Genomic DNA, 21,181 nt, shown 5'->3' with positions numbered 1-21,181 from the left:
GTTCCAAATTTCCAAGCTAAGACTTTGTTGGTTAGATGCGATTGGAGAGCTCCCAAATGGAGTCAACTTCATCAGATTGCCCCTGTGGACTTCCCAACCCAATGGCTATATGTATAAACGATGATGAAGCTTGGAAGCAATGGCATATGCAGAGCCCGCCAGCGGCAAGCAATCCAGGTATCAAATTGTGCGACAAATTGCAAATACATAGGCACATAAGTTGTACTACTGGAAGAAAAAGAATCAGGAGCTCCTGATGGACAGAATCCAGGAGTATATATATCTAACCATCTGGCAACTCGTATGAAGAATTTTTTGTGTACCTGGTAAACAAGTAATATAGGAAAAATGTGCACGTATGAACTGCTGGATTCCGTTTGATAAATTAAGCCACTAATTAAAAAAGAGCGATAGATTCAAGAGCAGAGAGACGCTGACTGTGCAGATCCAAATGGCATATTATACATCGGAGCAGATACCAATGACGAAGATGAACAGCTTGAATTGGTCGGTTTCATCATAGACATAAATAAAGTATGTAGCAACTTGCATCGATATTTTTTGTTTACAGAAACAGCAGGAGCCAGGATGAAGCTACCAATTTCGTCTCTTCCTGCTCTGAAATGCCGAAACAATGGATTGGTCAGCGTATCAACCAAGTTTTTAAAAGAAAAAAAAAGAGCTGCTGCACCCGGTTAAAGAAAAGGGGACATGAAGTTAACTGACGTTTTACACGATGTGCATCTTAAAAGAAATACTATGGATATATAGTATCAAAGAAGCTGACTGTATTTGATCCCTAAAAAGCGGACAAACTGAAAAGTTGCAGCCGATGTGTTCTCAGATGTAATTTAACGTCCAAAAGTCTTTCAGTAATAAAGAAACAACTAACAAAAAGAAATAAAGATCTAGAGAATAAACAGATATCTACAGTGTATCTGGTAACAGAATACTGAATTACAGTTAATACACAAATCAAAATGAAATATAGAATATCAATTTGCTGTATCTGCTGATCTGGCAAAGGCTGTCAGCCTATCACCTAGAGATGTACTCCCTCCATCCTAAAAAAAGGCAAACCCTGGCTATGAATCTGAACATGTCCAGGGTTTGTCTTTTTTTTTTGGGACGGAGGGAGTATTGCACTAATATTGGCTACGGTTCTGAGGACTAGCAACAGCAAAGATGATGGAAGAGGAAGACAAAAGTACACAGTACAAAGAAAAAGAATATACATGGAAGAAAGGTGCACTGAATAAAGTCACATATTTGATAGTAGAATAAATTTAACAAAAGCTGTGGAACTGAATTTAGTCATGTATTCAGTGTACCTGTAATTGGTAATAACTGCAGTCTAAACTCTACATCCATCTCTTTGTAGCTCTGTTCCTTGAGTCTTGCTGGCTTTGCCGTCTAGTCCTTTTAAAGTCTCCATTGGTGGATATACGTTGCTTCTGTCTACCGACCAAACTTGTTTCAACATTCGGATCTATACGGTTCTCTTTTAATGGACTAGTCGACCGAAGCTTGCCAGCTGATGAGTTTTTTGTGGGAAAACATGCGCTTTCCATTGAGAATCTAGAACTACCCTTGTATTCAGAGTCTCCAGCAATGCCATCATCAACCTTAAGATGATCATCAAGGTATTCTCTTGGTGCTACAGGAGACTCAGAATCCGATGATGATGGGCTAGTGCTGCTCATATCATAAAGAACATTACTTGACATCACTGGCAGTTCAGAGCAGCTAGTACTTAAATTGACAGAAGATGTTCTTTTAGCCCTTGTTAATTCAACAACCTTGAGTATGAAACATTGAAACAAGACATGTTACAACTTTACCAGAACACACAAAGAAAAATCACAAGATGTAAGTAGCAATGGACCACATACCATCTGCTTTAAAGCTGACATGTCCTTCTTCAGTTTAGATATCACCATGTTTTTTCTTTTAAGAATTTCTTGCAGCTCTGCTATTCTCTGCATATAGACAGATGGATAACATAAGTATATATAATTCACATGGTTGGCATACCACCACGACAATTTGTACCTTGGCATCAGCAGTGCTAGATGTATGTGCAGTTGCAGCCAGTTCCTTTATGATTGCATCCTTCTCTTCGCATTCTTTCTGAAGGTTGTACAATTCCTGTTCTGCCGCCAGGGAACTTAGCTGGATGCAATTGACCAGAGTGTCACCAGTCAGCAACATTTAAAGCACGAGAAATGTTCAGATTTTATCAAAGCACTCCGCTCCATAATGAAGGTAATACTGAAATGTTGATCAATAATTCGTACATTGAAAAAAAAACTGTACATGAACAATTAACAATGATGACGTTGCGCATAAATAAGATGCTTTCACCACAGAATGGAGTAGGATTTACCTGATTGTCCCCATTTACATGATTATCCACCGATGACACAACACTCCAGCAAAAGTCTGAGAGGTCTGACATTCGGCGCTCTTCATGGTCCATATGACTCACGCTGGACCTATCAACAACATCAGATTTTGCATCGTCCATTCCACAGATATCCTGCACTCGTCCACCATATGAAAAGGAAGTGAGATGAAAATACCTCATGGAACAAGCTCTCTGTAAAGACATAATACCTTTGTCTTGTGAGGAGTAGCAGCAATCTCTGGCTTTGCACACGCACAGCATCTAGCTCCGTCATAATCTCCTACCTTCTTGCTACCCACCAACTCAGATTTTCCCTGCTCCGAGGAAATGAAGGTGTTGCACTTGACATACTGCTGTTGCAGGGAGTTCATCTCGTCAAACAGATCATCAAGCTTCTGCTGCATGCTTTGAAGCACCTCATCCTGCATACCATAAACATTTCTTCATACGATTACTTAAGGCTGCAAGAACAGCATGTAAAAGCCGAGATATCGTGCATATAGCACATTACCGCAAACATTAGAATATGCAACATTCAAGTGGAACCTAATCACCTACGAGGTACTATAATAAAAGTCATATACGCATAGCACTTGGCCGAAATGACAAGAACACACAGGCTTCAGTATATATGAGATCACTAAAATCAACAAAGGGGTTCAACACTTCAATCTATTAAGTATTAGCTATGTGACTAATAAATCTGGGATAAGGCGAAATATATGAGATCAGTAAAACCAAACCCTAATATGAATCGATCGCTGGAGTTGCTCGACGCGGCGGGCCTCGTGGGAGCGGGAGGAGGCAGCCGCGACGGTGGCGACCAGGAGCACGCGGTGGAGCGGGCTGAAGAGCTCCCACGCCACCGCCTCATCCGGAGGGAGCCCCGGCGCGGCCGAGGCGGCGGACGTCGCCTCCTCGGCGCCGACGAGGCGGCCCTGCAGCGACACCCACGCGTGCCGCCGCGGGCTCGCCGGCTCGCGGAAGCGGCTCGTGAGGGCGGCGCACCGGCGCCGCGGGGTGGACGAAGAAGAGGACACGGACACGCGGGAGGGTGGCCCGCCCGGCGGAGGGGTCGCCTCGCCGACGGCGGCGGCGACCATGGCGACGGCTGACGAATCGCGTTTCGAATTGGGGATTTTTTTTTTTTTTGGTTTGAGCGGGTGATTTTGACGAAAGTGGTTTTCGAAATGTGAAATACTGGAGACATCTTGTCGAAACGAAACGGCTGAGTTGTGGAGACCAGCTGTTGCCTTGTTGGGCTTTGAGAAATCCAGCCCATTTTGGAACGGGCCTCAAGGCCCAAACCCATGTAGCTTCAAGTGGGCTATAGTAAAACTAACCGTATTGTTTTGCACACAGTTTTCACCCAATAAAGTATAGGAAGGAAATAAGTCTACTTTGCCTCCCTCAACTCATACCCTAGTTGAATCGTATCCCTCAACCGCAAAACCGGCTATAACCCGTCCTCCAACTCACAAAATCGTTGCAAATCAACTCTTCAGACGATTTGGGAGGTGGTTTCGTCCGACGTGGCATCTGCAACCCCGTTGACTAGCTGCGTCAGCATGTGGATCGGACCACATATGTCAGTGTCTTGCAGAGGCGGTGGCGGTGCCTGGTAGTGGTGCACGGCGGTGGCCATGGCATGACGGCGAACAAAGGTGTGGCGGTGGAAACCAAGGGCATAGGCAAGAAGAGGGGAACACGATGGACCTTACCGACGCAATTACGACAACGAGAGGCGACGGGAGTGGCCGGCGGCGAGCTTCAAAAGGCGACGACCTCGGGTTGATGTCGACGACAGCGCTCCGATGATGTCCAAGTGAAGCAGAGGTGAGGCCGAGCTTCTCCTTCGTCTTGCGAACCCGACAGTGGCGACAGCCACCTCAGGCGACGACGGTTGCGGCGGTGCGGCTCGGCTAGAGCGGTGGCCTTGGGCGAACATAGAGATAAAGCGCTCGGGGAGGCGGCTAGGGCATGAGTTCAAACCAGGGTTATATATATATAGGCGGAGGAGAGGAAGACCGGTCTAGAAACAGATGGATTCAGTGTGGAAAACTAGGGTTCATCCTGAGTTCGTCGGGATAAGAATATGGCCAAAATTCGCGGGATTTAACATGATATTGATGAGGCTTTCTTGGAGAGAAAAGGAGAGGAGATCGAGAAGAATCCGTTTCTGCAAGTAATTTGGAAAGAGAGGTGATGGGGAGGCCAGACTTGGAAGGTGAGGTTACGCTACAGTGCATGGGCACGAACAAGAGATCGGCTGGAGGAGGAAGAATCTGGGAGAGGTAAAGTAGACTTTTTGTACTACAAGACACTGACATATTGGGCCCATGTGTTGACTCAGCTAGTCAAGGGGTCAAAGATACCACGTCAGACGAAACCGCCTCCCAAACCACCCGAGGAGTCAATTTGTGATGGTTTTGTGAGTTGGAGGATGGGTTATATCCGGTTTTGCGGTTGAGGGATGCTATTCAACTAATGGCATGAGTTGAGGGAGGTAAAGTAGAGTTATTCCTTTTCCTATCATCCACACGTCGGCATGGGGGCGTGCGCGTGCAAACGAGCACGCAGTTGATGCGTCCACCGCCGTCCCACCCCTATCTCGATCTCACCCGTGCCCGCCGCCGCTTTCCGCTATCTCGTTAGCCGCTAATCATCCCTTTTCATCCCCAAGTGCCACTGGGACCATCCTACTTCGTCTCGACAAGAGCCACCAAAGCCGCTTTCCCTCGGTTCACATCTTTCCTTCCATCCTGCATACCAACTACAGCGTGAAAGAATGGTAAATTTGCTTCATGGATAAATAGTTCTTTTTGCCACCTTTTCTTTATTTTGGTTAAGGAGATGAGCAATGATTGCATTTTATTTTGTATGCATCATGTTGGTAACAGATATTTTCTTTTACTTTGGTTTGCTATGTAATATTGTGATTTTGGGATAAAAAGAAATGAGGTCCATGAGGTATTGAGGCAGGGTAAACTCCATCCCCCTATTCAGTCTAAACACCCTTGGCGAACAAGTCAAAGTGATCTTTTACTCTTGGCAAATACTTTTCGACTCAATGAGCCTGATCAAGGCGGTCTCTAGTCATGGTAAACTTCATTCAAGCTATTTTACATAGCTGATGAGGTGTTTGGTCATGGAAAACTGTATTCGAGCTATTTTACATAGCCAATGAGGCGTTTGGTCATGGCAAATCACATTCGAGCTATTATATACAGTCGGGGAGATTTTTTACTTATAGCAGACAGACACCCAAGGAGCTAGCCAACGGAGGAGTGTGTTCGAGTCCTCGCATGGGAAATGTCTTTCACCCAAGGCAATAGAAGATCAAGGAAAATGCTCTCAAGCATAGAAGATTCCATGCGGACCACTTCAACTACTCTTGCAAGTTGGCGCCAAAAATCTTTAGGAACCACAAAAATGTACCAATATACCCTTAGGGTTATAAGCTTTATAGGGGTATTATAGTAACTCCTTGTAAGCATTTGAGGGCAAATTTGTAATCTCATATGTATAGTTGAGGGCTATATAACCCAACCCTAACCTTGTAACAGAGGAGGAGGAAGAGGAATACAAACTTCAATTCTTGGCATTTACATTCGAGCTCATATTCAGGATAGACGGAGAATATACACTTTCCCCTCTATCCCAAATCTTGTCCGTGACCTAAGGTCACGACAATATTGTTTCCTGCCTACTTGCTACTAGATGATAGAAGTAAACATTATAGATATTTGCATATAGTTTATGTTGTGTGTGATTGAAGTAGGGTTACACTGCTGCCTGCTAGGCTAGGCTAGCTAAGTGCTTGAATGGACTACTGTTGGGCTGTGATGAATAGAGTACTCTATATTAGTGTATTTGCATCCCCTATCTTCTTATCTTTTCTCCTTTTCACTGTATGCAAAGGATGCCAAAAATATGCTAGTTGGTGTGGTGCATTTAGTACTTACAATGTTGATCCTTACCTAAGGCCCAATATAACCAGTCTTACTAGAAATGCATCGCTTCAAACAAATAGAGAGTAAACTGTACCTCTAATGCATCATTGCTTAATTCTAGAACACGAAACATATGTAATGGAGAGGTAATAATATTATTTGACTGCCTTGTAGCGACTTTCTATGGTTTAATGATTACGATCAAGTCATCTTTAGTTCTTCAGTAATTTGTGTTACTGCATTGGAAGTACATTTATATAAGATCTTGTTGATTGTTTTCTTGCAAGAGAGATTGTTTATAAAATTATTGTAATTTTAATTGTATTTTGAGTCAATCAAACTTTTCTCACCAAACACATTATCTAATTGATCCTGATTTTTTTAGTTTCTGATTTTAGGGTGAATTAGAATTAGAATCACCAAGAATCAGAATCTACTCAACTAGCTTGATGTCCGTTGGAGATGTCTATCCATTAATAATTGTCTAAAATTGAAATTAGCTTGTTGGGATGCAGTGCAGCTAAATCATAGTGGTTGGAACAATTAGGTGGTTCTGATAAAAATTGTTAAAGATTTAACGGTATGGAATCATTATATATTCTAACACTATGTTTTGTTATATGCTCACAATTAGCATATTGCAAATTCATAAGGCTATATTAATTCCTATAACATATGGTGATGGTATGATGAAAATATTTAGGCATCTGAACTTTTTATTCGCCATGGTTACTTATCTATTATGTTTGTTGATAGAGGATTAACAACTGTCCAAAATGATTCAAACTCATTTTAATGAGCACAAAGCGCTTAAAGATATAGTTTTCTTCACTTTGGGAATGATACCAACAGTCGATTATCCTGACTATACGGTGTATCACTGGAGAAATGTGAGGTAGACAATACATTGATAATTTGATATGTGTTGTATTAATAAAGTATTTAAATTTGGGTCCTTTACTCATGATGATAGTTTGACACATCTGAAATATGAGCGAATTGTGTATTTCTAATTGTTCCTTGGGTGGAGTAGCCGAATATAGCTCTGCTATTTTGGATGCAAATTTTTAAGTTGTTGGCATCAACTTTAAAGCATCAGATGGCTCCACAATAGCTCTATCGTTGGAAAAAAATTAAATATCAAATTGAATATGTATTCGAAAAACTGCATGGGTCTTCTAGTATTATCAGGATATAACGAGCAGATGTAAATATCAGGCATTATGTAAACCATAAACAAGCATGATTTATACAGAAGAAGACAGAGCGAGCCCCCAGCGTTAGATCGTAGTCGATTTAACATCGGGGACACCCGCGCAACAGATATTATTGTATAAAGAACATGTTCTAGGTAAACATAATAAATTATAGATCTGACAATGTTGTATGATCTGAATAGGTATGATAAATTATAGATAAAATATTGCGTACCTTTGTAGATACATGCTGGATGTATCTACGAAATTAGTAGATCAATTTGAAAAACCAATCTACCAATTACCTTATTGCGTACTCGTTCGACATCATATGATCTGACATGTTTTGGTACGCCGCGTATCTTGAGGCTTGGATGATCTCGATAGACCAAGTTGTCGATGACGATGATGGTTCCGATCTGGTTAGGTTGGATCTCCCCACAGCCGAAGTCGTCGAGTAGCTGGTTGTCGGAGAGTCCATCTCTTAAACCCATCTCGTCGAAATCCTAAAGCACCAAAATCCCCCTACCTGGCGCGCCACTGTCGACGTTTGATGTCACGACTACGGTATTTGGACAGTATGGGGATCGTTGGTGCTAGGATATACGCGAGACTGAGGTAAAAGAGATGGAGACATGGATTTTTATACAGGTTCGAGCCCCTGAGTTGTCAGGTAATAACCCTACATCCTGTTGGCCGAAGCCGGTATTGCTCTTATTCACCATAATCACACCAGTACAATATGTGGGTAGCCTATCTAACTGTTGTCGACATGGCGGTCTGAAGGTCTGACTCGTAGTCGACAACAGGGTAGCCTTCCTCCTCGAGCTCGCGCCCGACGGAATCAGAGACAGTGCTAGATCCCTACGGCCGGCCTCTGAAGGTACCGGATAGGGTCGATCCAGGTGTATCTCTGATGTCGATATCCGGCGGCTTGTCTTGGCATATGTAGGCTTCTATGTTGATTGTGTTGGGAGTTGATTGTCTCGTGGTGGGTGTTGATCGTCTCATGATCGGTGTTGATCGTCCATAACCCTGACAGTAGTCCCCGACTTCAATGCAAATGAACGAATTCATATTATCAATCGCGCGCAGACTTTGGAGTAACTATTATCGAGCTCATGTGAACGTTTTCGGTGAGTTCAGAGATAACGTTAGACTTCCTTTGTCAGCCTCGTGCGGGCACCGAAAGGGTTTGTCTAAGTCAATCTTTGATGTCGACCGAGAAAGTACATAGCGTACAACTAAGTCTCCCGTCTTGCTGTAATCGAGAATTTGAATTGAAGTCAAGAAATTTTATCTCGGCGGGTACACCATGTCTTTATTCCGTATTCCTTGTCGAGATCCAGCAACCGTTCTCGAGCGATCAAGAAGGCGTAGAGTCTGCGACGGAGCTTTGTCGACATTTGTCGTACTCGCCTTAGTCGATCTTGGTGTAGAACCACAGAGACATGGAGTCTTCAACAATGTCGAATAGAATTTTCCTGAAATCAATACTCAGAAAAGAATATTAGATAGAAATAGCCCCCGAGCGAACGCTCAAAAGGTGACAATGTTATAATATGTATGGTAAATTGAAAATGAATTAAATTTACCGACCAATGTTTTGTGTATGAGGGTCTTCTCTCTTACCGACTTCGATCAGTCAGTTTGTAGAGTCATACACTCTCCCTAGCCCCCAGCCTTGTCGTCGGAGAATCGTTCTCGGAGGATAAGGCTCTTGGACCCTTGACCTGCCTTGGTTGAATAAGCACTGATCCTAGCCCCCAGCCGTGAAGTTGGAAAAGTCAATTTCTGATTACACGGCCAGATCTTACATGGCCTTTTGTCTCTACAGGATCCGACAAGGCCTTATCGGCTCTGGGCGTCCCCAGCCGAAGATCCCTTAGGTTCCTCGGAGGCCTTGTCAAGACGGCGTAAAGGGACAGTAGGATAGGTTTCAATGCTAGGTGTCGTCGTGGTAAGGGATCTCTGGGTAAAACACTTGGCGATATTGTGTACCTACTATCAACTTTGTTGAAGTAGAGGTAGTAGGAGAAATCGCTACACCGCTGGTCGAGGACCAGGTAGTAGTCGTAACTCGACCACTTAAAGTGGAAATAGTGGGAGAATCGCTACACCGCTGGTCGAGGACCAGGGAGTAGTCGTAACTCGACCACTTGAAGTGGAAATAGTGGGAGAAACGCTACATCGCTGGTCGAGGACCAGGCAGTAGTCGTAACTTGACCACTTGAAGTGGAAATAGTGGGAGAAACGCTACATCGCTAGTCGAGGACCAGGCAGTAGTCGTAACTCGACCACTTAAAATGGAAGTAGTGGGAGAAACGCTACATCGCTGGTCGAGAACCAGGCAGTAGTCGTAACTCGACCACTTAAAGTGGAAATAGTGGGAGAATCGTTACACCGCTGGTCGAGGACCAGGGAGTAGTCGTAACTCGACCACTTGAAGTGAAAATAGTGGGAGAAACGCTACATCGCTGGTCGAGGACCAGGCAGTAGTCATAACTTGACCACTTGAAGTGGAAGTAGTGGGAGAGACGCTACATCGTTGGTCGAGGACCAGGCAGTAGTCGTAACTCGACCACTGAAAGTAGAAGTAGTGGGAGAAACGCTACATCGCTGGTCGAGGACCAGGCAGTAGTCGTAACTCGACCACTTAAAGTGGGGCGAGAGAGATCACTACGTTTTACTGGTTCAAGAACCAGGAGTAGGAATCTCTTAATCACCTAAAGGGGCGCTAAAGTTGGTTTATTACATGTGCATATCATGTGGCCAGCATGACGTACATACCCAACTTATAGCATATTCGGATGTCCGCTCGCAATCATGTCGGGTGATCAAGCCGACGACGTTCACGAGGAATTATCCGTTAACAACCTTTTCTCGAGTAGTCCAGCGATGGCCGGTGCTATGAGATAGGTCGTCGGTCTTCGTTGGTAGGTTGGGTGCGATAACTCCGCATTTGTCGAGAATGTTCTCGGTAATGGAGTGTACTCGACCATCACCTACTCGAGTGCTCAACTGTTCCTGAAAAATATTTTCTAGAAGGCAAGATATATAGCAGATAATATCGAATATGTATTCGAAAAACTGCATGGGTCTTCTAGTATTATCAGGATATAACGAGCAGATGTAAATATCAGGCATTATGTAAACCATAAACAAGCATGATTTATACAGAAGAAGACAGAGCGAGCCCCCAGCGTTAGATCGTAGTCGATTTAACATCGGGGACACCCGCGCAACAGATATTATTGTATAAAGAACATGCTCTAGGTAAACATAATAAATTATAGATCTGACAATGTTGTATGATCAGAATAGGTACGATAAATTGTAGATAAAATATTGCGTACCTTTGTAGATACATGCTGGATGTATCTACGAAATTAGTAGATCAATTTGAAAAACCAATCTACCAATTACCTTATTGCGTACTCGTTCGACATCATATGATCTGACATCTTTTGGTACGCCGCGTATCTTGAGGCTTGGATGATCTCGATAGACCAAGTTGTCGATGACGATGATGGTTCCGATCTGGTTAGGTTGGATCTCCCCACAGCCGAAGTCGTCGAGTAGCTGGTTGTCGGAGAGTCCATCTCTTAAACCCATCTCGTCGAAATCCTAAAGCACCAAAATCCCCCTACCTGGCGCGCCACTGTCGACGTTTGATGTCACGACTACGGTATTTGGACAGTATGGGGATCGTTGGTGCTAGGATATACGCGAGACTGAGGTAAAAGAGATGGAGACATGGATTTTTATACAGGTTCGAGCCCCTGAGTTGTCAGGTAATAACCCTACATCCTGTTGGCCGAAGCTGGTATTGCTCTTATTCACCATAATCACACCAGTACAATATGTGGGTAGCCTATCTAACTGTTGTCGATATGGCGGTCTGAAGGTCTGACTCGTAGTCGACAACAGGGTAGCCTTCCTCCTCGAGCTCGCGCCCGACGGAATCAGAGACAGTGCTAGATCCCTACGGCCAGCCTCTGAAGGTACCGGATAGGGTCGATCCAAGCGTATCTCTGATGTCGATATCCGGCGGCTTGTCTTGGCGTATGTAGGCTTCTATGTTGATTGTGTTGGGAGTTGATTGTCTCGTGGTGGGTGTTGATCGTCTCATGATTGGTGTTGATCATCTCATGGTGGGGGTCGATCGTGTTGATCCTCCATGGTGGGTGTGTGTCCCCCTGTCCTCCTAGGGGGGCTTGTATTTATACCCATAGGTGTCCCCTTGTCCAAGTAGAACTAGGGAAACCAATATGGATACAATTCAAGTAGTCCTTGTCGTTTCCATGTAGAACTCTGGTTGTCTTTCCTTATCCGGAACTCCCTCCTATATCCGTAGGTTGTTTCCGTATAGGACATGGTATGTGGTGGGTCCTGCCGAGATTTAGTCAACTACTATTAGGTATGTGGTATCCATAACCCTGACAGGGCTGAACTGCCAATTTGTTTTTCAATGTCAATACAAGTCAGTAGCCTTTGATAGTCTTCAGTCTCAAGCTTATGTATAATCCACCAAATATTTTTATTAATCATGAGTTAGTTTCTACCACATCAATACAAGTCTCACTATGTTTGATTTCTTGTGTTTATAGAAAATAAATTGGGATTCTGATGGGAGTTAGGTTTGGTAGTTAAGTTGGGATAAAACTGATGAACTCAGCTTTGAGCCGGTTCAAATTTAATTTATATTCAAATGACTGAATCTGCATGGAATGGTTGATTTTACTCTGCTTTATCCTTGATTCTCTCTTTATTGAGTAGACAAAGCTCCAAGATTTCCATTTCAAACTAAAGATATTCCATCAGTTTAAATCTTCAAGAAATTGTGTATTTTATGCAAACTAATTTTACCAGTTTAATATTCTAAAGCATCAATTATACTTTTATTTGATCGTGGTGTATTTTGTACTTGTGGTGTATACACATTACTAATTCTTTCTGTTTAGTCTGTACTTTTTCTTAGTTTTGGTTTTGGGCAAGTTCTCAGTGAAGTACGATGATGATTTAATGATACTAGAAAGCGTGACATCACCTTTATATCCTGCTAGCAATATACAACCTTTAAAGTTATACTGATAATATTTAGATGAAATATAACATTTTAAACTACTACTCCCTCCGTTTTTTAATAGATGGCGCCGTTGACTTTTTCTCACATGTTTGACCATTCGTCTTATTCAAAAGTTTTATGCAAATGTATAAGATATAAATCACACTTAAAGTACTATGAGGGATAAAACAACTCATAAAAAAATAAATTATAATTACGTAAATTTTTTGAATAAGACGAATGGTCAAACATGTGAGAAAAAGTCAACAGCGTCATCTATTAAAAAATGGAGGTAGTATAATTTAACATACAAACTTTAAATCCAACTTGAATATGAGATCTAGAGCTGTGCAAGGGATGCCTGATCGGCGACCAGCCGAGCGGGGCTGCACCCGCGCGGTCAGTCCTGCCCCTCTAGTCCCATTAGTATATACTCCCTCTATCTCATAATATAAAGCGTGCTCATATTACAAGATTCAACTTTAAAAACATTTGACCAACAATTATTATAATATAAATTAAATTTTATTTGCTAAAATTAATATCATTAGATTAACATTTAAATGTACTTTAAGATGATTATAATTTTGTTGCAATAAACCTTATAGCATATGAGAAATTATAAGTCAAAAATTAGTTTTGAAGACCGTGCTAAGTTTGACCATGCCTTATATTATGGGATGGAGGGAGTACGTATGTATATACTTTATATATGTACGTATATACTTTATATACATACGTATAAACTTTGTATGTATATAAAGTATATATATGCGTGTGTATATGATGTATATAAAAAATATGATATATATATATATATATATAGTTTTGATGTATAAAAAATATACACGTACATAAAATTTGTATATGGCATATACAAACTTTGTATACGTGTATACTCCCTCCGTACTCGTAAAGGAAGACGTTTAGGACAATGTTTAAGTCAAACCTTGGGAATATAAATCATGAATAACTCTCAAGTTGTTGAGTTTGAAAATGTAAAAATTATATGAATAGATTTGTCTTGAAAAATACTTTCATAAAAGTATACATATATCACTTTTCAATAAACATTTTTATAGAAACAAGAAGTCAAAGTTGTGTTTTGGAGACCGTGTCGCTGTCCAAAACGACTTCCTTTACAAGTACGGAGGGAGTACATACATACATATACAAAGTTTGCATACACATATACAAACTTTGTATTCGTACGTATAAAAAACTAAAGGAAAAAAAACCAAAAAAGCAAAAGAAATAAAGAAAAACATAAAATAGAAAAAACCGAACGGGGACACGTGTACCATCTACCGTGCTCATCCCGCCCCGCCCCCCTCTGCATCCGCCACATGCCGCGCTGTTGATGAAAAAATCGAACACACCGGCCTGGGAGATCTGCTTAGCTCCTGTGCAGGTCCAAAGATTGATGAGATGCGGACGTGCCAGTCAATTTAATCCTGTAACTGACAAGATTTGCAAATAATAGATCAAACAGCCGATCGGCTGACAAGCCGATGGAGTAGTTCCAGCCGATAGCCGATAATAGCCGATGCCGATACAAGCCGATAGCGATAGGGTTTAAGCAATCGGCTATATGTCAAATGTAGATACTGATATAAAGGCAATCGGCTGATGATGATGTAATATAGCAATATAATCCTGTATAAACCAATCGGCTAACAATATGATATAGTAGAACAAGTATTGATCCGAAGGTTAAAGCACCCATCGGCTGGAGGTCCGATGTCATGAAATCCACAAGATTAGATTAAACAATGAAACCTTTGTTGCCATCGGCTAAATCCAACTTATATGTATATGCAATCCTTATGAGCCGATGCAACGTCCATGTAACTCACCAGCTGAAACCCCGATGAAACCCTTACTGGCAATCAATAAGCAGTCTAGAGATTATGGTTCTAAGCACGACTTAGTAGATCAAACTTAACTGATGCAACACTAAGTATGAAAAGAAACACAATATCTAGACAATCAAGCCGTTGACTGATTTTCAGGGTGGTAGATGCCTAGGCTAATTGTCGGAGCCCAAAACTAACAACTTGGATCCGACTGAGATTATTGTATCAATCCCTGGATCAGTAAAAATTGATACATACAATATAACTGGTTCTTTATTGCATATGTTAAAGTCTTACAATACTAAGGGTTTTACAATAATAGGTACTCACCTATCTAATTAGTACACAGCGGAAGTTTCTATACATTCTGACTAGTGAGGTAAAACCCTCAGGGATTTTCTAAGTTATCGGGGTCTTCGTAGTAATAGTCATATGGGTCCTCCTCTTGACCCAGATCTGAAAAAGGGGTTATAAGAGCAAGGATGAGTATTCACAATACTCAGCAAGTTATCATGGAAATATGTTATGCATTGACATATAATAGGGTTCTTTGCAAAAAGCGGTATTAGACAATCTGGAAAAGTTATAGCAGAATTTATAAAACATATAAACTTTAGATTTCTAACCAGGGTACCATATGAGTCCCAGTACTCAACTCCATGAGTACGGCTATTCGAATAGTTTCAAAGATATTCTACTGCAGCAGATGTACGTTTTACCCGCAGTCCACGACTTGCTGATAATTATCGGCTTTAGTCATGGCCCAGTATTAAGTCAATAACAATTATGGCACCTGTTCCATGAACTTATATCCTCATATGCTCTGAACGTAATGTTAACAGCAGCAAGAGGAGTTCTGGCGTTCCCGAGGTATTTAAGGGGAACTGATCGTATGACACCACGTCATTTCGATCAGGGTTTAGAAATATACCATATAGTTTATACTCGAGTATCACAAACCATTTACCTGTACATGGTAATGGTTAAAGTTGCCCTTCGCGGCTATAGTTGCCTCCTGCGCGAGGACTTAAAAATAAGAACCACTATACAGAGGTGCCATATTGCTAATTAACATAATAACTAGGTCTGTCCCCATTCTAGAATCTGCGGTCGTACCCGTTCGTTCGACATAAGTACCTGTTAAAACTTATATCGATTGAGACAATACTAGCCACCTGGAAATCATCCAAATCTTACGTATTGTCCCAATCTAAGTATAGGGTATTTTAACCAGATTGTAAGCAAAATAAGCAATACTAAATTATCTGGGTTTCTATGATTAATTTATGCATAGAAAATAGAATATTGAATAGAAGGCTATAAATAAATAAATGATTTGTAAAATATAGGCTTAAATGATCAACAGGTATATGGTAACTTGCCTTGCTCGATGTCCTGAGATTGATTGATATTATCTAGAGTGTCAGAGGAATCCTCAAGACCTAGGGTTAGACATATAAAATTTAAATTCAAAAGGAGTTTAAATAAAATCCAAAAATAAGAAAAATAGAGAAAATAAAATAAAATAAAATGAAAAAATAGCAAAAAGGGGCTCAATAGATAGAGAATGATTTTAGAAGAATATTGGTTCAAGTTTCACTGAAATTGGATCTATATTTTAAAAGATATGGACTTCTAAAGTTTGAAAATCAAATAAATGTGAAATGGCACTGTGGGTGGGTCCCACCTGTCAGTCTCTCTCTCTCTTCTCTTCTTCAACCTCCAGCCGTTCCCCAATTCCAGCCGGCGGCGCTAGGGTTGGCGATTGCGGCGGCGATGGAGGGGGAAAGTGGTTGCGGCCGAGGAGGGGAGGGAGCTAGGGATCTCCGGCGACGGCGAGCGGCGGCGGAGGAGTTAATTTGATGCGTGGACGGCCTAGCGGCTACGGCGGCGGTGGCACGGTTAGGCCGAGATGGCGATCAAGGTGATAAGAGTTAAACATGGCTAGGGGAGGGGTTCTAGAGCATCTACGAGGTGCCTAGAGGGATTCCGGTAGCTTGCCAACCTTTGGCAAGGCGCGGAACATAGTTGTCGACGAGCGCCTCCATAGGCCGCGGCCGTGCTCACGTCGGCAGCTCAGAGGGTGGCATGTTAGTGCAAAGGGATTGCTAAAATGGAATCTAGGTAGTATGTAGATGATTGAAACGGAAAAACTCACCGAGATCGGTTGAAATGACGGATTGCGGCGGTGAAGAACAGAGCAGCGCGGGGGCGGCGGTGCTCGGCTTGGTGCGGCGAGGTAAAAATCGACGCAGGGCTTTGGTTAGGGCTTAGTATACTAGAACATGGTATGATATAGGTGTTCTAAGGGTTATTTAGGGCGGAAGATGGATGGAGAGGGGTGGAGTCGATCGCGCACAAGGTGTTCGACCGACGGGCGAGGGTGGTTGATGAGATGGATTGGTGAAGCAGAGCTTCGGGGTTGTGGGGCTATGGTTGTTGATGATCGATGATGGACAGGGAAGGGATTGGGGTCCTATTTATAGGGCTAGGAGGAGCGGATGAGCTCGGGCACCTTCATCGCCATGGATGAGCTCGGGATTTGGATGAGGCAAAGGTGGCAGAGGCTGAGAGAGGGCGGGCAAGATCGATTTGAGTGGCGGGAGGCCACGTTCGAATACTTACCGGCGAAGGATTGACTTGACCGTAGTTGGAATCGGCTGGCGACGTGTTGGCGCCAATCCGAGCACGACGCGCGGCAGCGGCGAGGGTGAAAATGGCCGGCTCGGGGGTGAATGGTTTGAATTGTGAGAGGGGATACCACCATCTATCTCCAATCCAACCATGCGGCAAGAATTGGCGCGATTCACCCCGGGTAGAAGCAAAATCGCACTCGGCGGCGGCTTGGACGGGTGCGCACGGCGTCGAGCGGCAATTTCTTGCGGCGATCGTCGTCCTGGCTTTGTCGTCGTCAAGATTGGTGCGGCGACGGTGGGCTGAGGGCGTCGGACGGGCGACGGCGCGCCAAGGCAGTCGGGCACGTGCAAACGGCCCCAAGGCCGACGCGCGGCGACACGGCGCGCAGCAAAATCGGATGCCAGTGCGGTGTGTGCAAGGGGAGGAAGAAGTAAAGAAATCCACGGTTTTTGAGTGGGGTGTGGTCCCTAGGATCAAATCTAAACTTTGTGCAAGATTGGATGGAGTTGGGCTGCTCTAGGTGGGCTAGACATTCTACCGAACACCTTATGTGCAATGAACAGTAGAATTCAGAATTTTTGAATATTTCCTAGAAAAGATTTGAATTCAAACTAGGAGTTTGGAAAGGTTTCACTAGGGTTTAGAGTATAGCAAATCTCCACTAATATTAGGGTAAGCTAAAGAAATAATCTATGGTTTGAATTTGAGAGAATTTGCTCAAATTCACTAGGGTTTAGAATAAAGGGAATAAGTTAGAGTAAATTGGTTGGGTTATAATACTTAAACCAATTTTAAATAAAAATCAAATAGATTTTTGAACCAAACAAATTTAATTAAAAGCCAGAATGATGCAGTCAAATTTTAGTTTAAAATTTGAGGATGTTTGTCACACCCCGAAGTTCTCCTCCCAAGCCTAAAATTTAATTTATAAATGATCCTAAGAAAATGCAGGTGCAAATCAAAAGAAAACCCTAAGAAGGTAATGCAAATAATAATCGGATTTGACATGTGGAATTTTTCTTGAGTTCTACATGTCGAAATTCATTAACAGGATTTTTAGTGGAATTTTCAGAGCTCTAGAAATAATTTTAACCAATTAAAATTGAGCAAGCAATATTTTAATTCCAGGGAAAATCCTTTTTCCTTTTTCTTTTTCTTTTTCCTCTCTTTTTCCTTTTTTTTTCTTTCGAATGGGCCGTCGGCCCATTCTCTCCTTTCCTCCCCCCCTCCTCCCTGCTGGGCTGGCCGCAGGCCGAGGCCCAGCCAGGCCGTCCCGCCGCCCTCCTCTCCGGGGTCGCCGACAGGTGGGGCCCACCTGTCGGGTCCTTCCCCCACCTCCCGCCGCTCTCGCTCGCGCCGCCGCGCTCGCAACCGCCGCCGCGCCCACGTCTCCGCCTCCTTCGGGCCACGTCGACCACGCACGCGCGTGCGCCGCGTTTCCCGCGCCCACTCCCCTCTCTCTCCCGCTCGCGCCCGCGCCCGAGATGGCCGGGATTCGATTTTCGAATCCCGCCTCTCTCTCCTCCCCCACTCCCCCACGTCGGCCGGCGATTCCCGCCTCTCCCGGCCACGCCCGGTCCTCTCTCTCCCTATTTAAGCTTCCCCGTCGCTCCCTCTCACTTTTTCCCCATTCCGCCGTACTCTCTCGAGCCTCCCATCGCTCCCGCGCCGTGCAACCCCTTGCCGCCGCCTTTTCCGCTACTCCGGCCGCCGCTAGCCGCCGTTAGGGTCGCCGCCAGGCCGCGCCGTCGCCGCCGTCGGGTTCGCGTGGCCGAGATCCACCCCGTCCACCCCTCCTCCGTCGAGGTTCGTCACCGGAGCCCTCGTTCCCTCGCACTCGGGTGAGCACCACCTCTACCGCCGCCTTCGGCCATGGTTTCCGGTCGCCGTGGTCCATCTCCCTCTCTCTAATCCCTCTCTTCTCCTTCCTTAGGGCACCCCGAAGCTCATCCGCCCGCCGACGTCGTCCTCCCGTGGCTTGCCGTCGCTGTTCGCCATCGTCTTCCTCCGCGCCGGCCACCCTCGGTGAGGCACCCCCTCCCCTCTTTTCCCCTCCCTCTCCCTCCTAGCCGCCGCTTTAGCGCCGCCGCCCGTTAGTCGTCGCTTTAGCATCACCGCCCTTCGGCGCCGCCTTTGCGCCGCCGTCTCCGCCGTCGGTTGCTGTCGTCGGCAACGCACGTGCGCGTGCGCACGCCGTCGCCGTGACCGGTCGGCCGGCTTTGTGCCGAGCCGAGCCTAGCCTGACCGCCGCCGCACCGTCCGATCGGCCCCGGGCCGATCCGGGCCGTCGATCCCGTGGATCGGCGGTGGATCACCCGCGTGGTCCCGGTCCACGGTAGACCGGCCACCCTTGAGTCGCTGACCAGTGGGGCCCGCATATCGGCGCCGCACCCCCTCCGTGCTGACGTCAGCCCTGGGGCAATATTGCGCAATAAATTGATTAAGGCTTTTCTTTAATAGTAAAAACACATAGAATCTTCTAAAAATCATAACTAATTCATCCGAGCTCCGATTAAATCCATTCAAGTCTCAGTAAATTCATAAAAATGTGTAGAATCCATTAAAAATGGCTTTGTTATCTGTTTCAGTAGTCTTATAGCATGTTTTGCTTGTGTGCTTTATTTGTCGCGTAGATTTCGCCCGTTTCGTCGATTCGTGGTTTCTCGAAGACGTTGCTGTGGTTCCATCAGTGCGAGAGCAAGGCAAGTCATACATTGCAATTGATCATATTGTACCCAATTTACAAATGTCCCGCATTTCTATTAAATATTGCATTGTTTTACAATATCATGTGGGATTGGTCCTATTACTCAGCTATATGTTGTTTCCCTTACGCCATTGATAACTTGGGTATTAAAATGACTAGATGTTGGTTTAGGAGATGCTTAGCCATGCTTAGTTCAACTAGTGCACAAAGGGGGATCACATTAAAGCATAGACTTGATTATTGGTATAGCTTTGATTTAGTGCCACCGTAATTGTGTTGGTTAATTAAAATACACGTCATGGTGGGCTGTGGGTGCATGGTCTTGCTAGTCGCACCCATGGCATTTAAGGACCGGTTCGCGGGATGCCCTGGAAGAATTTATCGTACTTACCACAAGCTAGCGTGGGCAACGGCTGGGCTTGTAGTGTAGCTTTTCTCTAGCCGACGTACCCAGGCGAGGGTGGGCGTGATGGAGTTGGGTCGGCCGAGGTGTCCGGTTGATCGGCTTCCGGATTCACCGCGGCACAAAAGGGGGGCTGCCCGTTGCCTGCTGGGGACGGGGGCGAACCCTAAGGTGTGGTGCGATCGGTTAGAGGGGGTTATGCGAAGGGTCCTGTCACGGCCTCTTTCCGGTATGTCGTGGTGGTATGTCGGCGCACGGGAACGTGTCGTGGGGCTGTGTCTTGTGGGTACAGTTGTACACCTCTGATCAGAGTAAAACTATTCGAATAGCCGTGCCCGCGGTTATGGGCGGTCGACCAGATTCACCGTGATTAGTTTCACCCTAGTTAGCTTTTGGAACTGGTTAGTTCAGGTGGTGGTTTGGGCCTGTTGCAACGTGGTGTAACGTTGGACAGTGATTGGTTAATATGGATTAATTACTACAACTGTTTTACGGCTTTCAACTACTGCTTGAAATGCCGGCTTTATGCAAAAGAACCTTTAGCCTCCCTTGGATATATCTTGCATCATACCTCCTCTTCCGGTGTGACTTGCTGAGTACAGTGGGTAGTACTCAGTCTTGCTCTCTTTTCCCCCACACCAGAGTTGAAGTCCTTCCCAGTTGAGGATGTCTCGAAGAGGTTGGTTTCGTCGCTGCCGTCAAGGATGCCTGTGGAATGGAGTCGCCCGCTGCAGGAGTCAAGCCTTCAGGCTTAGCTCGCTTTTATCTTTTTCCGCTGCATTTGTAATCTTTTATGATGTTTGTAAGACGTGGATCTGAATGTCAACACTGTCGTTTGTGTACCCCGGCTGGTCCTGGACGGGGATTTTAATGCACATTCTGCTTGGAATTCTATTCGGGAATTTCTGGGCGTGACAATGTTACACTAATCTAATCTAGTAACGCGATTTAGCC

At 44.4% G+C, this 21,181-nt stretch overlaps 1 protein-coding gene across 1 annotated transcript; it reads right to left on the bottom strand.

Annotated features, from left to right (window-relative positions):
- Positions 1-147: 147 nt before the first annotated feature.
- Positions 148-3,572, bottom strand: LOC9272371 (uncharacterized). Its single transcript, XM_015755560.3, has 7 exons — positions 3,151-3,572; positions 2,617-2,829; positions 2,387-2,539; positions 2,053-2,172; positions 1,893-1,979; positions 1,332-1,799; positions 148-618 (listed from the first exon to the last, which is right to left on the bottom strand). The coding sequence occupies exons 1-6, from the start codon at positions 3,508-3,510 to the stop codon at positions 1,362-1,364; spliced, it is 1,371 nt and encodes a 456-aa protein (XP_015611046.1). The 5' UTR covers positions 3,511-3,572; the 3' UTR covers positions 148-618; positions 1,332-1,361.
- Positions 3,573-21,181: the final 17,609 nt, after the last annotated feature.

This window comes from Oryza sativa, chromosome 9, assembly GCF_034140825.1.
Source record: "Oryza sativa Japonica Group chromosome 9, ASM3414082v1".
In the NCBI taxonomy this organism is placed as follows: Eukaryota; Viridiplantae; Streptophyta; class Magnoliopsida; order Poales; family Poaceae; genus Oryza; species Oryza sativa.
Note: the sequence above shows the minus strand (reverse complement) of the source record. Positions and strands in the feature narration are given on the sequence as shown.

What these genes read in the sequence shown, in the direction of transcription:
- LOC9272371 (XM_015755560.3), bottom strand. Translation starts at nt 3,510, where the DNA reads ATGGTCGCCGCCGCCGTCGGCGAGGCGACCCCTCCGCCGGGCGGGCCA. An exon ending in ATGTAAATGGGGACAATCAG is followed by an intron (nt 2,173 to 2,386) that starts GTAAATCCTACT and finishes AATTGCATCCAG; the next exon opens with CTAAGTTCCCTGGCGGCAGA. An exon ending in CTAGCACTGCTGATGCCAAG is followed by an intron (nt 1,980 to 2,052) that starts GTACAAATTGTC and finishes GTCTATATGCAG; the next exon opens with AGAATAGCAGAGCTGCAAGA.